The sequence below is a fragment of the Pholis gunnellus genome (genome assembly GCF_910591455.1).
Source record: "Pholis gunnellus genome assembly, chromosome: 22".
Classification (NCBI taxonomy): domain Eukaryota; kingdom Metazoa; phylum Chordata; class Actinopteri; order Perciformes; family Pholidae; genus Pholis; species Pholis gunnellus.
The window spans coordinates 12,286,577-12,304,192 of NC_136549.1; the positions used below are offsets into that span (position 1 = coordinate 12,286,577).

A 17,616-nucleotide genomic window follows, 5' to 3' on the forward strand; every position below is an offset into this window, starting at 1 on the left:
TCCTCCCACCGTCCTCACCGTCATCGTTACTGCCAGAATCCTGTTTGATTTGTTTCTGGAAGCATCTACATGCCTCACAGGGAATGTTTAGAGTCTTTGTTTCCATATTTAGTTCCCTTGTCTTTTCGCCCCATGAATCATTAAATTTCAAGTGATATTTGAATAGTTTAATTTAGGAAGCTGCCACGGCTGGCCATCGATTCACTCATTATGGTGTCATTTCTCTAATTTCACCAGAGTGAAATCAGAATCTTGATGCAGAATATGCATTTGTTGAACATTACAAATAAATCATTGCTTAGTTTTATTCCAACCCTGAAGAAAAAACGTATACGGAAATTCAATCTAGTCACTGGTAATATAAATGTTTGATGCTCTGCGTATACAGACACACAAACACATGCGCCCTATCCCCCAATTGTCCCTCAGGCCCTGACGCCACGCCTGACAAATAGAGCCGACCGCACTTCTCATTTCTTTTCATCACGGTGACCTCGAGCAAGCAACAAACACATTGCCACAGAGATGGATCTGTTTGCACTGAAAATGTGATTTGTTCCAGTATTTGGCTGAGATGAGAGGACACTGCTTTGCCACGCCTTTGATATTGTTGCTGAGGGCTCATCAGTGGTGCCTGACCTGCCCATCCGGGGGGGGGGGGGGGGGGGGGGGGTCGGTCATGTTTGTGATGTGTGTCTGGATCAAAATTCCTGTGGAGACTATAATGGAAATGTCAATTCTACACAGGGGAAACATAAAACAGACACCGTGAATCAGGACACACCTTGCATCTCTGTTGTCTCTGTTTCTCATTATTTATCTCGGGTTGGACTCTACCTTTGACTTCCTGCAGTGGCAGCTGGTGGGCAGATGAAATACTGAATGTGATCTTTCCTTGTTAGTTAACAGTTCAGTATGTGCAGCATCGGGGGAAATACCTTTGTGTCCTCTATGAGGTCTCGTACCCTGAGACTTCTTGTTACTGATGTCACAGAAACCAGCAGGACTAATCCATTAAAAGCCATCCTCTGGGAGACGAGAGATGAGGCCTGAACAAATTGTCACCACTTATCACTGGGACACGCTTTGCTCTACAATACCGCAGGGAGCAATTTAAGGCTAGGACTAAACTCTGTCTTTATTTCACGTAGCATGGAAATAGAGCCTTTTCAAATTGAGGTGGTAGTGGGGAGGGGGAAGGAGTGAGGAGCCAGAGGGAGCGTGAGAGCCACGGGACGAGGGAGAAGTGGGAGGGTGACAGAAAAAGCAATATTTTTCTAGGCTGGGCATTGCTTATTTACTTAGTTAAAAGAGTGCACTGAGTTTTTCTTGGTGGCTTTTAGCCAAACAAACTAGTAACCACTTGTACACTGTGCCTCTTCTTGCTGAATTGTAAATATAATTCTCTACCTGAGTTTAGAGTACTCTCCATAACTCACTTTTAACCACATAGCTTCTAGTTGTCTGTCCCATATGAGTCTGCCTCAGCAAAACCTCTTACCTCCCAGCTGTCCCCTGTCTCGTCCTGATGTCTCTTTTTTTTGTTTTAGTTTTTTCATTAATCCAGTTGCTATCACAGAAACACACACACACACACACACACACACACACACACACACACACACACGTATGAGTCATGCAGCCCACTCTCCCAGGCAGAGCGCTGCCTTTTTTGATCAAACTAGATTGTTGGAGCATTAAGCCAGTAAGAGCTCCTGCAGACAAACAGGTAAATAAATTGTTTACTGTATGTCTGTCCCCTGAGTACGCGGAAGATGATTTTTGTTTTATTTAATTGAATCATTCAGTTTTTGCCTCCCTCTCTCCTCTCCTTTGCTCACTTCGCACTGCTGTAGATTTTGGTGTGTGTGTTTTGAGAGCAAAAAAAGTCATAGAAATGGAAATATCTCATCATAGCAGATTGATGTCAGTTTCAATATCTGTGAGGAGGCTTCTACTCGGCCGTCAATGTCAGTAGCCTAATACTGGCAAATGTGTGTGTGTGTGTGTGTGTGTGTGTGTGTGTGTGTGTGTGTGTGTGTGTGTGTGTGTGTGTGTGTGTGTGTGTGTGTTTGTGTGTTTGTGAGGCTTTCGGGCTGGTTTCTCCTACAGAATTGTTATTCAAAATAAATGTTTTTTGAAAAGCCTTGACGTTTTGTGCTTGAGTGATTTCTATGATTTTGTACTTCTTTACAAATATGACTCACTTCATCTTTATGTGTGTGTGTTTGTATGTCCTTTTCCATTTTTGTTCGTTCAAATTTACCAGAAACAGACGTCCACACTGGATTAGAGTAGCATGACTGTCCACTGTTGGTAATGTAGGAATGTGTGTGTGTGTGTGTGTGTGTGTGTGTTCCAGCAACCATCATTTTGAATGAGCTAAATTGGACAGAGGCCTTGGAGGATGTTTTCCGGAAAAACAAAGAGGAAGATCCCTCAATCCTCTGGCAGGTGTTTGGCTCGGCCTCTGGATTGGCTCGATACTTCCCAGGTGAGCCGCTCAGTAGCCAATGGGGTTACTCCAACCACCACTGACCCTCCTATATTCGGGGACAAAGATGTGCTGTTGACTGGCTGAGCAAAAGGCATACAAGTCATGAATTACTTTGAGCATCTCTCATAAAGTTCTTTATCACCACAAATGTCAAAAAGTCAGGAGATTACTTTTGAATTGTCCTCTATAGCTCAAAGATTGCATTAAAGGAATAGTTTGACTTTTTGGAGAAACCCATGATTGTATAGCTTAGCTTAGCTTAGCACAAGGACTGACTGCATGGGGGAATGCCAAGTCTGGCTTTGTCCAAAGTTCAAAGTCTTTTTGAGTTTATACAAATTAAACAAAGGAGATACAACAATTATTGAACTTTGGAGTCAGGCTAGCTTCCCCCTACTTCCAGTATTCATGCTAAGCTAATAGCCTCCTGGCACGGTTTGCATACACAGCAATCAGAGCAGTGTCAATCTTCTCACCAGTAAGAAAGCAAATAAAGTAGATTCCTCAAAAAGTCCAAGTATTCTTTTAATATAAAATATATTAAGATAATATTTAAGCTGATAGATGTAAGACATGTTTTAAGCCACTAACTTGACATATTTGAGTACCTTAAACCCAATCTTAAACTTTCCTTTCCCCATTTCATCCTTCTGCCAAATCACAGCATCCCCTTGGGTCGACTCGAGCAATTTAGCCAATAAGATCGACCTCTATGATGTTCGCAGGCGGCCGTGGTGAGTGTAGACACTCATTATGGAAAGTGCTGTTTTGTTTCTGTGTCTCTAATCATCTCACCTTCAGTCATTTCTCTCGTGTTTGTCAAGGGCAGACACATGGCTCATTCAATCTTACCTGTGTAAATCTAATTGTCATATTAAACACTCATTAGCCAAAACTCTTCTTCCATGTTGCATATACTGATGACACATAAGGACATCGGTAAACACACAAGAGTTTAAAACAATCAAATCCAAACCCACTCAAACGAACACATCAGAGCACTATGATGGTTAATCCACTTTAGATCAAAGGGTACCAATACAAACGCTTCATCTGTCTCCTAAAAATGATTCAAATCTGACTGGAAGCCATCAATGCTCTTTTAACCATGTTGTTGCATTTCAGTAGCCTCAAAAGCTGTTTTGGCTTCTGAACACTTGAGCTCTGAACAAAGACACACAACTGTTAAAGAAATGGGAGAAGAGAATTAAAGAATGAGAAGTTCTGATTGATTTCAAATGCAAATGGTAGAGAGGGATATTTAACGAGTTGCTCAAAGAGAGATAAGAGTGATGGAACTGCAAAATGTAAGGTCTCTCATGTGCTGAAGTTTGTGTTTAGCAGATTTCCTAAGAAAATGGTTTTAAAAATAATTTCTGAATTATAATTATTCCCTATGTGAGCTCAGTATTCACGACCTTCGTGTGTGTGTGTCTGTTATTACTCACCAGGTACATTCAGGGGGCAGCGTCACCCAAGGACATGCTGATCCTGGTGGACGCGTGAGTGACGACCTAATGATTCATTACAGTCTGATTTTATTTTATTGTGTGCGCCAGGAGGCCCTGTTGCTAACTCTCTGACTGCGCTGTGCTCACGGCTGCCTCCGCATGTGACACTGACGAACAAATGGCAGTCAGTGTATCTTGCGACTTCATCATTTACAGTCCAGTTGTTTCTTCCTGCGATGAGTGATGTATGCCTTAAAAGTGCAGGTTTAGAATAGCCAAGATGTTCAGAGAGGATTCTGCAGCATTATCCGTCACGACAGCAGTTCAGTCTTTTCGATCAAATTATAGAACTACGGATCACTTTGAAGAAACACACAATTTTGACTTTTTTTTAAGAGTTAAGGAGGTTTATTTTCCGTATTTACCAATGTCAAACAGCTGAAACCAATTTAGGTTATATAGAACTGCAAAACTAACTGATTAAATATTGGTCCACAAGTTGATTGTTTACATTATAGTATAGACTTTATAGGTTACTGTGTGCATAAGAAACCAACAATGATTGATATCATCAACATGTGTTGCCTGCATATCCGAAGCCTAAAAACGGACCAATGAGGGACACTGTTGCACCGGGTGACATGTTCCTTAATTTCCATGAACATGGCTACTGTAGTTTATTTTAAACCAATCCAACAAATAATTTACACTCAATGTGTGTTAATCCGCGGCTGTACAGTAAAATAGTCCCAAACAAATTCACTCCTGTTTCAGTAATGTCTGCTAAAACCTACGGTGCCCAGCTGTCTTACCTTTTTTTAACTTCCTTATATACCACAACCAATGGAACAAGAAAAGCGTGCTGCATGCAAGAACATGTGATTGTTAGTGGTATCATTTTTTTGCCCAAAGTGATTTGTTTGAATTTCTGTGCTCGGGTGGAGTTTCATTACAAATGGGCACTCGTGGCAGAGCACCGGGGCTAAATGACAACACAATAATATTAATGAAAATCTAAATCGGTTAACACAGCTCTGGTAATGGCACAGAGAGGATTGATGAGGCTTGTTCGACATTAAAAGCTGCCTATGTTATGCTTGGGTGAAAGAATCATGAGAGGAACTCCTCTTTTTACCTGCAGTGAACCAATTAAGCGCTGTATTTATAGTTCCATCGGCGCAGGGTCCCCATCCTGTTTTAGCAAAGACGTAAATGTGAACACAGATATTTAATTATTAATGTCTAACGCTAACATTCACAGTTTGTGTGTGTGAGATATTAGCGGAGAGAAATGGTGATGGCACTTAACTCATGTCATAAGAGTACTAATTATAGCATTTTGTAAATGGCATAGATAATACTGTGGAATAAGCTAGTGTGTAGGCAGAAGGCTTTACAGATGGTAATGTCAGTTGTTGAGTCTGTTCAACTTATTCGGGCATAGTAAGATGTCTTGGCAACTAGCCACATTGCTACAGAATCTGTTCATGCATGATCGTGTTTTAGAGACCCCCTGATCAGGAAAAGGTTTTCTTGTACCCAGAATATCAAAAGACAAATTGAGACAAACCTCAGGTTTAGTTTCACATCTATATACATTTTCTTATTTGACTGTGGTGGCATAAGAACACAAAGGAGCACAGACATATTTTTTAGATATATGCGTACGAATGTGATGTATGTTATTGACTCATTTTGTGAAAAACAAAACATCTCTGTGCCAAACTGCAGGAGTGGCAGCGTTTCGGGTCTCACCCTCAAACTCATCCGCACGTCGGTCAGCAAGATGCTGGAGACCCTCTCTGACGATGACTACGTGAACGTGGTCTACGTGAGTATTCCCGCAGCTAATACTTTGATATATACGTGGCTCATACTAATATTTACTTTGAAAATACTTCACTTTATATCTCTTCGCGTTACAAAATCCTGTCCATGAAGTTCTTATGACTCTGTGCGTGTGTTGAACCTCCAGGTGCACACATTGCTGAACGTTAATGTGGACATTATGGCTTAGTTGTTTGGTTTGAGTCATTGGTTTAAACATGGCAGTGTCCTTTTTTGAGTGACTTAATGTACCGCACATGGATGGATCTTATATATGGCTGCAGATGTGCATGGATGCAGGCATGCTCGTGTGATCATTTGTCTGACTCAAAGAATCCGTGCGTGTGCATATATTTATATATACTCTGTAGGTGTGTGTGTGTGTGTGTGTGTGTGTGTGTGTATATGAGTGACATGTCTCAAGAGCATCAGCGCTGAGTCCAAGTATGTGTGCCTAATAGAGCGAACGCATGACACAGCCTGAGCAAACCCTGAAATGCCACAAGATAAGTTTGACAAATGAACGCGTGCTGTATTTATGACCCATGCTTTGAATCGAGAATATATGTGAGAGAGAAAGCTATCCAGCCTGTTTGACATTCTGTAGAAATCTCAGGCACAAAAGATTTACTGACAAGGGGATTGGGGAAATATTCATCCATCATCATTTGAAGCTCCATAAGTCAGATTCATGCTTCCTGGCACTATTAGTTGTGTGTGAAGAAAAGAAGAAACGCTTTTAAGTGGTTACGGTGGTTATTTCCTTCTATTGGAGGAATTTGTGAGCGGTCTCGAAGATGTTCTATGGGCAGTCACACTGGAAATGAACTGCAGGACTAAAATACTTGATTTTTGATTTTGAGGCCGTTAGAAGCACTGCTCAAATCTACCCCTTTGTATATTGTTGCCAAGCAACTATGACACCGGTGTCCTTCACTTAATGAGCGCTAATGTTGTTAGCTTTCCACATAACACTTTAATAGGTATAAAAAAGAGTGAAGAGAATTAAACACTACCATTCTTTACGTTGAATAAAACAAAAGAAGATCCTCTTTCTGCAACATTTTCTTCTTTATAAAAAAAAAAAAGAATAAGATCGACTAAAAGCAGCAGTTTAAGATTCTGGGACACATGCTGACTCTCTTTCTTGCCAGTAGCTCGATGAGATGATCGACACCACTCTTGTGTCTGTTTGTAAGATAAGGCTGCAGCTAGCAGCTGGTTAACTAGCTTAGCTTCGACACATTACTCATTTGCATACTGCTTTAAGCCACTGTCTTGTCTTTTTCCCGATCTGATGAACTATTTTCTCTGCTCTTGCAGAATGTAACATAACAAGGCGACATTTACATATGTTTTTAATGAACGAACGGGGCATGAATCACCAGTGCTATTTTTTTTAGAAGGCATTAGTTCACCCTCCAGCATACATGTGGTCTGTCTGGCTGCAATCCTCAACCCTCCCCCTATTAATGCCCACTTTGCTCTTTTTTCCAAAGTTACTAAAGATGCACATTTAAAAAATGTCTCGCTCCAGTGACTTGCATACATCATGCACGTTGATGTGCCTGCCCTCTATCTAAAATCTCCTTCTTAATCCTTATTTGCCTCCTCTTTGTCCTTCTAATGGGAGGGCAAATGAATGATTTTCATAGTTTGCTTTCCAAATAAACCATTAATTACATTTTCTTTCACTTCCCTTAATAAAGCAATGGTTTATGTTTTTGTTTGGAAATTTCCAATCAGCTAAGTGAAAGGGCTTTTGATGTTAATTAAATAAGGCAGCTGTGTCGTAAGCATATTGACGGCATCCAGCTCAGTTCGTAGACCTTCATAAGCATTTTGAAGATTTTTTTTTAAGGTAGGCTACAATCTGTTACAAGCTTTCATAATAGAGTAGTGTAGTACATCTATTCATGTATTTCTGGATGAAGCAAAACGTGTTCTGTGTCCAATCATATCTCTGTTTGATGATCCTTTATGCTTCCTTTTGCAATAGTATGATGTGCTGTGACTACTCCGAGGTGTCTCACTCACACATACGTAAACACACAACTTTTCAACCAGAGAGAGTGAAGATAACTAAACCTTAATTACCTGAACTTGAATACAGTAAACCTGTGATACTTTATTTTTTTATATACACAAACGTATTTAAAGAACATGCCCTCCTACAGTATGTTCTACTGAGCTTGTATTACGGTGTCTGAGATATTTTAAGATGTATTCTATAAGTCAGAAGTTCTAACGCACACTGCTTCATATTGTTGTGTGTGTGTGTGTGTGTGTGTGTGTGTGTGTGTGTGTGTGTGTGTGTGTGTGTGTGTGGCGTGAATCTTTTTCAAGGACAAATGTCTTGGCAGTGCACTTCTGCCAACACGAATAGCAACATTGAATAGGTGGAAACAGTCATTGTGAGCTGCAGCATCCTTCGGCATTCTGAAAACGTAACCCCATGTGAATAAAAGAAAGAAACAGCAAAGAGATGATGATGGTGAACGTTTGTCCGTTGCTTGTGGATCCTGGCTGTTATGGTCCTTGTTTCTCTTAGTTTTTGCATGTGTTTCGATGACCTCTGAAACATTTCTTTATGCTTCTGAGAATAACTTTGCTTCTTCTGTTGTAACCAATGCCCCTTTTTAATATTTGGGCTACTTTGCCTCTATTATACCAACTGTTGCTTTGGCAACTCACTTAAAAGTGAGAATGACTTGACTTTGTAGCTACCCTTGTCATTGTACTCTATGATCACAGAGTTTAAGTCTCTTTAAAGTCTAATCGGCACTATCTTGTCATTCGTATTTGACATTTTATGTAACATTTTTTTGTTGTGCTTTTATGTAATCTTTTTTATGTAATAGAATTCCACCTAGACTTTTTCGATGATAAGGAAGACTGAAGCAAAAGTGTGTGTTTGTGGACCTTGTGTTTGTGCGCTTGTTTGAGAGAGAGTGTGTGTTAAGTGCGTTTGTTTTTCCACATGATCATGATTGCAAAGCTGCAGTCTGGGCTAAAACAGATGTTGGGTATTAATGAGCCATCTCCCTGTCTTCCATAGGTGCTGTGTGTGTGTGTGTGTGTGTGTGTTTGTGTATAGGTTTATATTTGTGTGTGTGTGTGTGCGCATGAATTGATAGGGTTCCGTCTGTGCCTCCACATGAACTATTCTCCAATATGAATCTGCTTTACATGTAGAGCTGTATGATTGTAATGTAACCAGTCAGAGTATTGTCTGTCTCTACGGCATAATCCCTCCATAATCAAGCTCTTTGTTTTGTTTTTTTACCTCCTTATGTCACTGTTTTCACATCCCTACCTGCTCTCCTGCCAATCCTTCCTTCTGCTCCTATAGCTCCCTTCGGTCTGTGCAGATTTTGATTTAGACTGATTTCATTTCACACATGACAAATTTTCAGCAAAGCCAAGAAGTTAAAGTCATTCAAGTTATCACATTTTGCCAAAAATTATTATTTGATGTAAAATGGAATCAATTTAATCTCTGTCTTCAAATACCTTATCTTAAGCCAAGCCAATATGTTTAGGGGACACCGCACGACTCCGTGACAGAGAGAAAACAGGCCGCATATTTAACAGAAAATATGTGCAAGTGCCTTCCCTCCACTTCCCATCATCCCTCCTTCCCTCTTCCCTCCAGTTCAATGACAAGGCCACGCACGCGGCGTGCTTTCAGAACCTGGTGCAGGCCAACGTCCGCAACAAAAGGATGCTGAAAGACGCTGTGCAGAACATCACAGCCAAGGGTATCACCAACTACAGAGGCGGCTTCGAGCTGGCCTTTGAGCAGCTCGCGCAGGTAAAGTGTCAGCGTGGGCGTGCGTGGTGGAATATTTGTGTGGTATCTGAAGAACATAAGGGCGTAGGAGTCTTGTGTGTAGTCGTGGGTAATGGTAGGGATGGTAATGTTCAGGACGTTGCTGTCAAGCTGCTGTTGTTTGATTATTCTATCCGACAATGGCTCTTGGAATGTGCACACCAACCCAGAGGCTTGATGAAACCCTGTGAAATCTACTTGACCGTCTGATATAAGTTGTGTCAATTTAATTTATGATTTTCATTCAATTATGAAAATAATGGCGGAACAAAGGACTCACTGACAACTCAATCCCAGTGTCCTAATTTAAGAGTGAGTATATGGCGTACTCTTGTGGTTTTCTTCGGACATTGCAGATTTTTGTAGAAGAGCTCATGTTTCCCTTGCCATCTTCTGTAACTACATAAACAGGCATTACAACACCCTTGAGTTATTTTTGCAGCCGCTTCTTTCAACCTGTTCCTAACAGCAATAAGAATGTGTTGTTCTATTGTTTCCATAAGTTAAATAGTGGGTTGAAATACAAACTTTGTGTCCCCTAGATGAATGTGTCAAGGGCCAACTGTAACAAGATTATCATGCTCTTCACTGACGGAGGAGAAGAGAGGGCAGAGGAGATCTTTGAAAAGTACAACCCGAAGCAAGCGGTAGGACTGTAAACACAAGATGTTCAGAGAGTACACTACAGCAGCCTTTGGTTTGCACCGTATCCAATTGTGTTACTCTTCTCCTCCTCACAGGTGCGCATCTTTACATTTTCAGTAGGTCAGCACAACTACGACAAAGGACCAATACAGTGGATGGCCTGCGCTAATAAAGGTACGAGGTTTGCATTAGACGCCACATATCTGATGTGTATTCTTCAGTACGATGAAGATGAAGATGAAGAAAATAATATAAAGGGCCCAACTGAGATCTAAATGTAAACAAAATAATGTTGAATGCACTAACGCAGACAACAACTCGATGTCAAGTAAATGCTACAAACATAATGCGACAACATTAGAATATTACTTATTCGGCCATTTGAGCTATTTGATGGGGTAATGCCATCTAAATGAAGTCTCACAATGAATGCTATAATAAGCTTGTATCTTTGTCTCAGGGTACTATTATGAGATCCCATCTATAGGTGCCATCAGGATCAACACTCAGGTAAACTCAAATTACGACACTACCGTAATTACTCTGATTTATCTATGAATGGTTGCTACTTTACTCGTCTGTCACTCCAGCCCTCTCCCTGGCATACTTTACCAGTTGTGTATTGTGCCCTCTTGTGGTGGAATGACCGACATGCATGTGATAAATAAAGACATCGTTCTTCTTTGCAGGAATACCTGGATGTTTTGGGCAGGCCTATGGTTAAGGCTGACAGAAGGGCCAAGCAGGTTCAGTGGACCAACGTGTACCTGGATGCTCTGGTACGTCATGTGTAATAACAGACACACGTTGCATGTAAATACAGAACACAGTTCGTGGGAAAAAGAAATTGGTCGTCAAATGTAGAGCTCTGCAAGAATAAGAAAACAATCTGTTTTTTGTCAGATTAAGAATTCCAAATAAGTCTTCAACATTTTCTGTTTGTCGTCCCGGTAAACTCAACTTCAACTCTGTTCAAGCAGTGTTTGTGAAAGGACATTATTTTTAAAAAAAATAAATAAATGCTGCATTCACAAGTTTTTTTGTGGTGCTTCTGTCAAGATGAACTTTTAGGCGACAGCGTAGATAAAAACCAGTCTGGTAAACTGAGCCAAATGGTTCGGGTGTTGTCATTCGTTCTACTGATAAGAAGCTGTCAACGTTAGTGACTGTGTTGACCTGGCCGGCACCAGAAACGTCTCTGCCTTTTGTAACGGTAAACAGCTCATTTTCAAGCTGCAGCTGCTTAGTGTTTTTTATTAATCAGAGGAATCATTTAAAAATGTAAACACACCACGAAGTATGCTGTGAATTCATATCATGAGTGTGATTGATTGACCTACATTGCTAATAACTATTCAATATGTTGCGTTGTCTTCCAGGAGCTCGGTCTGGTGATCACTGGCACTCTGCCCGTCTTCAACAAGACCAACACGGGCTCAAAGGTAAACAAAAGACTTTGGGAATCTCATGTTGCTCAATTTATGTCGATTCAAATGAACCAATTTACATTCAACACATTCATTGTAAGTTCTTACATTTTTTTTATATTAAACATGCTAATTTCCGGAGTGTTTCTTTATTCACTCACTCAATTGAATCTTACATTTACTGTACATCTGACCCTTTGACCCCCTGGGAGAATTCAAGTCTGCGGTTTTGTGACACGCTCTACCATGAATACTACTCAATCATCGTCTCATCCTTGACTTTCATCCTTCTCTTTCTTGTGGCTCTTCCTTGTATCCTTTGTTGACGCTGAGGTCCCTCAGAGCTCTCCCACGTGCCTCCACAGGAAGACGTTCTAGCATGCCATGAAGCAAAATATCAAAAAAGAGATCAAACCTGCAGATCCGAGAGACAAATGATCCGGTAGCTAAGTGCTTCAAGATGCGGTTACATGTCTACCTCGAAGGACTCGGGGGTTACCTCCGCTATGCCTGAAGACGAAGCCTGGAAATGCCTTGTCAGTGACTCATGGCGGCATGTAAAGCTTTTGGGAATGAGGCTGTCCAGATTTCTATTGCACCCCATTTCCGTGAAATCATTCAGAGTGCACAGAGGGACTTGACTCATCCAGAAAGAACAACAGGACTCCTAAGTGGGTCGAACAGTGACTCTTTCTACCCCTGACTTCCTCTTCTTTGTTTTCTCTATGGTTCCCTTTCAGAAATCTCAAAACCAGCTCATCTTGGGGGTTATGGCTATTGATGTCTCCCTGGAAGACATCAAGAGACTGACGCCTCGGTTTACTGTAAAAGCACACACCACATAAATAAACACATAGAGAAACCAGCCTATTTACACAGTAGATAACATAGTTGGTTCCCGGGTTCCTCCATCATTACGTTCTCTGTATATTTCCCTTTTTCCTGTAGTTTGGACCAAATGGCTACTACTTTGCCATTGACCCCAATGGATATGTGCTGCTCCATCCTAACCTCCAGCCAATGGTAAGACAAATCACTCAACTATAATTCAGAGCAATCAGACGTTTTATTTTTCGAGAGACGGTCCTGTCTGGTGACTTTGCTAAAAACCCATTAGTTGCACATTAATATTGGTCAAACTGGCAAGTTAAGCATGACATTCCTGACAGTCAACGGGCTTTTCAGACCGAGAATACGTCAAGATTCTTGTCCTTTGCGGCCCACGAGGAATTCCTTTTACCAACCCACAGTTACATTTTGCAGAATGTACCTTTTTAAATATGATTTCAGCATTACAATGACGCAGCACAGCAGCTCTGCTGCAGATACAATGGTGGCCTGAATTACCACACTGGGTTTTGTTTGAGTCACTTGGCTGACTTTTCAGTTCTTTTTCTAAACCGTCCCTGTCATATGGGTCCAGCATGATGTTTGTTGAGACATAGCAAGATGTTTCTCATTGACTTTTGAGACATGGGCTCTTCTTGTAAATCACGCATGCACACATTGGTCACAGATGTTTACAACTTTCAAGAGTCCGTGTCAATATTTACATTTCTCCATGATTGGTTCCCTGTTACAAAAATGTAATTATCAGAATCTGTTTTGGAGACAATATGAATAACCGATGTTTACTGCTTAATTTGTTTCTCCTTTAAAGTCACAGCCCACTGATTATAAATTATAGTAATTACTTGCATTTCCATTTAGACTCCCAAGTTTCAGGAACCTGTAACGCTGGACTTCCTGGATGCAGAGCTGGAGAATGCGATCAAAGTGGAGGTTTGGAAAATACATTACTCAAACTCTTCTGATTCCATGAGCTCATATCAGAAATACTTTTTTAATTGATTTGCGTTATTTGGTCAACAGATGAGAAAAAAAATGATCGACGGTCTAACAGGGGATTACACAATACCTGGATTGGTGAAATCCCAAGATGAGGTAATTTTATTTTGAAACCACGTCGGGAGTCCATGACGGTTATTAACTCTTTGCTGAGGAACTGTGTAATGTGTACTGACCAAACTGTTGCTCTCAAAGCGCTACATTGACGTAGGTCAGAGGACGTACACCTTTGCGCCAGTGAAGGGGACAGATTACAGGTAAATATCATGTGTTAAGTATCAAGTGATAAATCCGATGCATGTGTTGAGCACTGTTTAACAAACTTCAGACTACAAATAGAGGAACTCCAGACGCAGTTTGCAAAGTGTTCGTCGTAATTGCACAAAACCATTTTGTTCTCTTTAACACTGGCGCTAGACTGTTGGTCTTAAGTTCAGGACAATGTCCAGGCACGCTTCAGAGTGATCTAGTGAAGACACGAGGGGCGGAAATTCAGCCTTCTGTTAAAAAATGCTTCGCAGAACTTACTGAAAGATATGCTGTGATAATTTTCTTCCCAAAACAAAGAGGGGATCACGCAATGTTGTTATGTTCATGAAGTTATTGCCTCAGACAATGAAATGCGTACTTGAGTCAGCATTGCAGTGAAACAGAAACAGAGATTTACAAAAATCTTTAGTAAAATCGCAAATAGTTGCAAATAATGTAATAATAAAAAATACATATTGTTATGATATTTTGTGTTTTTGTATGCGTGTGTGTGTCTTCTCTCAGCCTGGCTCTGGTCCTTCCTGACTACAGTATGCATTACATCCGGGCCAACATCGCTGACACGATCACCCAGGCAAAATGTAAGTGCCACCTCAAGCAGTTTAGTCGCCTGTTCCACTCTTCGTTTTTCCACTCAGTAACATTTACCGTTCATTAATACAGACAGTAGACATATGTTGCTGGTTGGAAAATGATCGCTAATGTTCTCCAGTGACATTATTGCTCTCCGTGTGAGAGAAACACTTGTGCCTCAGCTTATGGTTCCTATCCATCACGTATAGTGCCCCATGCACATACATTATACACATACTACCCCCTGCATGCCCTCGCCTCTTGTATGGCAACGCGCGCCCTCTTTTGTGGTGCTGTTCAAAGTTTTTTTTTGTTGCCAGACAGCGGGACGAGTGGCTCCAGTGTCCCCTTTCACACATGATCAATTCATTTACAGCTAAATAACTCACTCTGTGTGTGTGTGTGTGTGTGTGTGTGTGTGTGTGTCTGTGTGTCTACAAGTGGCTGTATGTATGTGTTCATGATCAAGCCTATTGGACACCATACAGTAGATCAGAGGTTCCATATGTGTGGCGCTGTCGTCTGATGTCTCTCGAGTCCTGTCTGTTCCCACTAGTAAAAGATGTCATCGACTCATAGTGTTACACAAAGGACAGTTTTATAGTGTGTATATGAGTGTGTGTGTGTTAACTGCAGATGGAGCCATCCCCGTTTTAGAGTCTGTCCCTCTGTCCGTATGTTTTTCTGGTCTGCCTGGCTGCACTCGTTAGCCAAAAGTGGGCTTTAAAGATCGTTTTTTGGTGACAGCGTTCAATGAACTTTCCTGAAGTATATCATACATTAGAAGTATAATTCCCCACCTTCAGCAATTGGCCACTCTTTATTCCAGAATGCTGGGAAAGTCAACCGGCAGAGACGTGAAGCTTGCATGACATTGGTAATCCATCACAGTGAACATTTCATCGCCTTACATTTTTGCTAGCCGATGTTAAGTAAGTGCGTTTGTGAGCAGGGACCAGTTTCTATTTGTTGATGCCTTAAGCATGTTCAAATGTCTGAGGTGCTTTTGTTGGCTCGGCAGCTGATAGAGACAAAATGAAAAATGAGACAAATTATATAATTTCTGCTGAGAACTGGTTGTCGGTTTGCAGACAAATAGCATACAATGGCTGCTTAAATAGTTGGGAAAAAATATGTAATCTGTAGAGTGTACAATAGTTGTAATTAATGCTAAAGCATGGAAGCCCAGTGATTAGGTCCTTTTTATATTATGAAGGCGCTGTGCACACAGGCGTCATTGTCATTCAATTGCAGGAGCCTTACCTTATCTGTAGCCATGAAAACCCAACTCTAAAACCAAGTACAATGGATAATCTAGTTAAGACACTTTTTGTGACTACATGAACTACATGGTTTTTTTTCTCCACTACCTCATCATTTATATACACACACACACACACACACAGTACATCTCAACCTTCTTAAACTCCAAGTGTTTTGTACTTTTGTATACAATATTCTTATTCAAAACTCATTTGAATAAAATATTGTGGGTGACCCTGTTGGCTTATTTCCTTTACTGCTCTCTTTTCCAAATCCCTCGTTCCTCTCCTCATCTTCTTATCCTCCTCCCTCCTCCTGTTCTCCTGCCCTCCTCAACTCTTGACCATTCCTGGTGTGTTGGAACCCCCCTGCAGCGTTTTTGGGCAAGTATTCTCCTCCTGTGCTTTACCTCCTAACCCCCATCTTCTTTCTCTCACTCGACCAGCAGACTTTGGATGTAACTTTTCTTCCAGTCGGTTCATCATATGTGGTGTCGCGGACGCATGAGCACAGAAGCACTTTGTTCTCTGTTTTTCTTCATTTAGTGGCTTCTGATTAATAATGACAACCCCCGTTACACTGAATCAGGCTGGCGTCTGCTCTCAGAAGCAGCGCTTCGCATGCAATGCGCGCCCACACAGCGTGTCGCAGATGGTGTGTGTGTGTGTGTGTGTGTGCGTGTGCGTGTGTCTGTCTGCGCAATGCATGTATTTGACCCCCACCTGTTCCAACGGTCCCTCAGATGTGGTTTTGGCACTAAACTGTTGCAGGAAGAACAGAGGACAGGGTGTTTGCATTATTTAAAGGTGAAGCCATAAAGGAGAAAGCTGTGAGTCTGCACCACAAAAACATGAGTCGGTGTGTTTTCTTTAGTTTTCTCTCCTTGACTCACTCTGAGTTTTACAACCTTGTTAAATAAGTCCTAATGAAAGACAGGATCCCTCTTAACACACTGAGCTCCATCTCTTCTGTACGTCCTTCTGTGTGCTTTGTCATCAGTCCTGTCTTGTTTGTGGTCAATGAATCAAAACTCTCCACAGAACACGTTTTAAGCTCCGGGGTTTAACTGAAACTGAAGCCCAATTTCTGTCTGCTTTATACTATTTCCAAAGGGCGAACAAAAGATGTCACTCAAGTGAACTGAAAACATCTCATGTCCTTATCCCCACATGGATTTGTGAAGTCGATGCAGGTCATCGACGTCAACGTTTCTGTGCGTGAGATTGATTCATGCTGAAATCCATTCCCCTTTAGACGGATTGTAGCTGCATGTCTTAGATATTGAACCGATTTCAGTTATTCACGAAATGTTAACAAAAGTGGCAGGAACGTCATCGCCGGTGTGAAAAGGCATGAGAGAGTGCAGAAAATATAAGCAGTCGTCACTCCCCAGATCTCCCTGCTATCCATCATTACTAAATACAATGTTGGATTAGTACGTGGTGACCGAATATCTAAAGAAAAAAACACACATGGGTGCAATTATTTCCCAATCATGACCACCAAAGAGGACAAGGAGTAGCCCATGTCGTCATGAGAAATTTAGCTGTACAGTATAATCAACTGTCGACGCGACATGCTTTGGAGAATGTCAAAGGAACGTTAAGGTTATGAGCTGTGGTTAATTTTCTCCTTTGTGCAGCATTGTAATGCAAATACAGTCAGTCAAGTGCAGTAACTCCGCAGATTTGCTGTATCGCTCCACCAAAAAGCATGGAAATACTAATGCTAAAAACACGTCTACATCATAACGTTAAAGATGTCTGACCACATGTTAAGCCCACTCTTTGTGTTCTCCATCAGCACTGTCTCCATTTACATCCAAAGGCCTAAAACCGTTTGTTTGGAGTGCAATATTTCTATTCAGGACTCGCTCTCTGAATAAAATATTGTGTCACCTTTGACCCCTGTGGTTTTACCCTGTCTTTTTTTTCCCCCCATTCTTTTCCCTCTCGTCTTTACCTCCCCGGGGGATGATTCTCT

The 17,616-nt window shown here is 41.3% G+C and overlaps 1 protein-coding gene across 1 annotated transcript in view; it reads left to right on the top strand.

Moving 5' to 3' along the window:
• LOC306713991 (voltage-dependent calcium channel subunit alpha-2/delta-1-like) overlaps window positions 1-17,616 on the top strand; it is a 78,493-nt gene that overhangs the window by 40,977 nt on the left and 19,900 nt on the right. Inside the window, exons 7-22 of the mRNA XM_079183870.1 lie at window positions 2,363-2,494; window positions 3,162-3,231; window positions 3,949-3,999; window positions 5,680-5,779; window positions 9,431-9,589; window positions 10,150-10,254; window positions 10,348-10,426; window positions 10,713-10,762; window positions 10,942-11,031; window positions 11,632-11,694; window positions 12,420-12,503; window positions 12,628-12,702; window positions 13,390-13,461; window positions 13,552-13,623; window positions 13,723-13,784; window positions 14,302-14,378. Coding sequence (XP_079039996.1) covers window positions 2,363-2,494; window positions 3,162-3,231; window positions 3,949-3,999; window positions 5,680-5,779; window positions 9,431-9,589; window positions 10,150-10,254; window positions 10,348-10,426; window positions 10,713-10,762; window positions 10,942-11,031; window positions 11,632-11,694; window positions 12,420-12,503; window positions 12,628-12,702; window positions 13,390-13,461; window positions 13,552-13,623; window positions 13,723-13,784; window positions 14,302-14,378 — 1,341 coding nt within the window. The remainder of the gene's footprint in view (window positions 1-2,362; window positions 2,495-3,161; window positions 3,232-3,948; window positions 4,000-5,679; window positions 5,780-9,430; window positions 9,590-10,149; window positions 10,255-10,347; window positions 10,427-10,712; window positions 10,763-10,941; window positions 11,032-11,631; window positions 11,695-12,419; window positions 12,504-12,627; window positions 12,703-13,389; window positions 13,462-13,551; window positions 13,624-13,722; window positions 13,785-14,301; window positions 14,379-17,616) is intronic.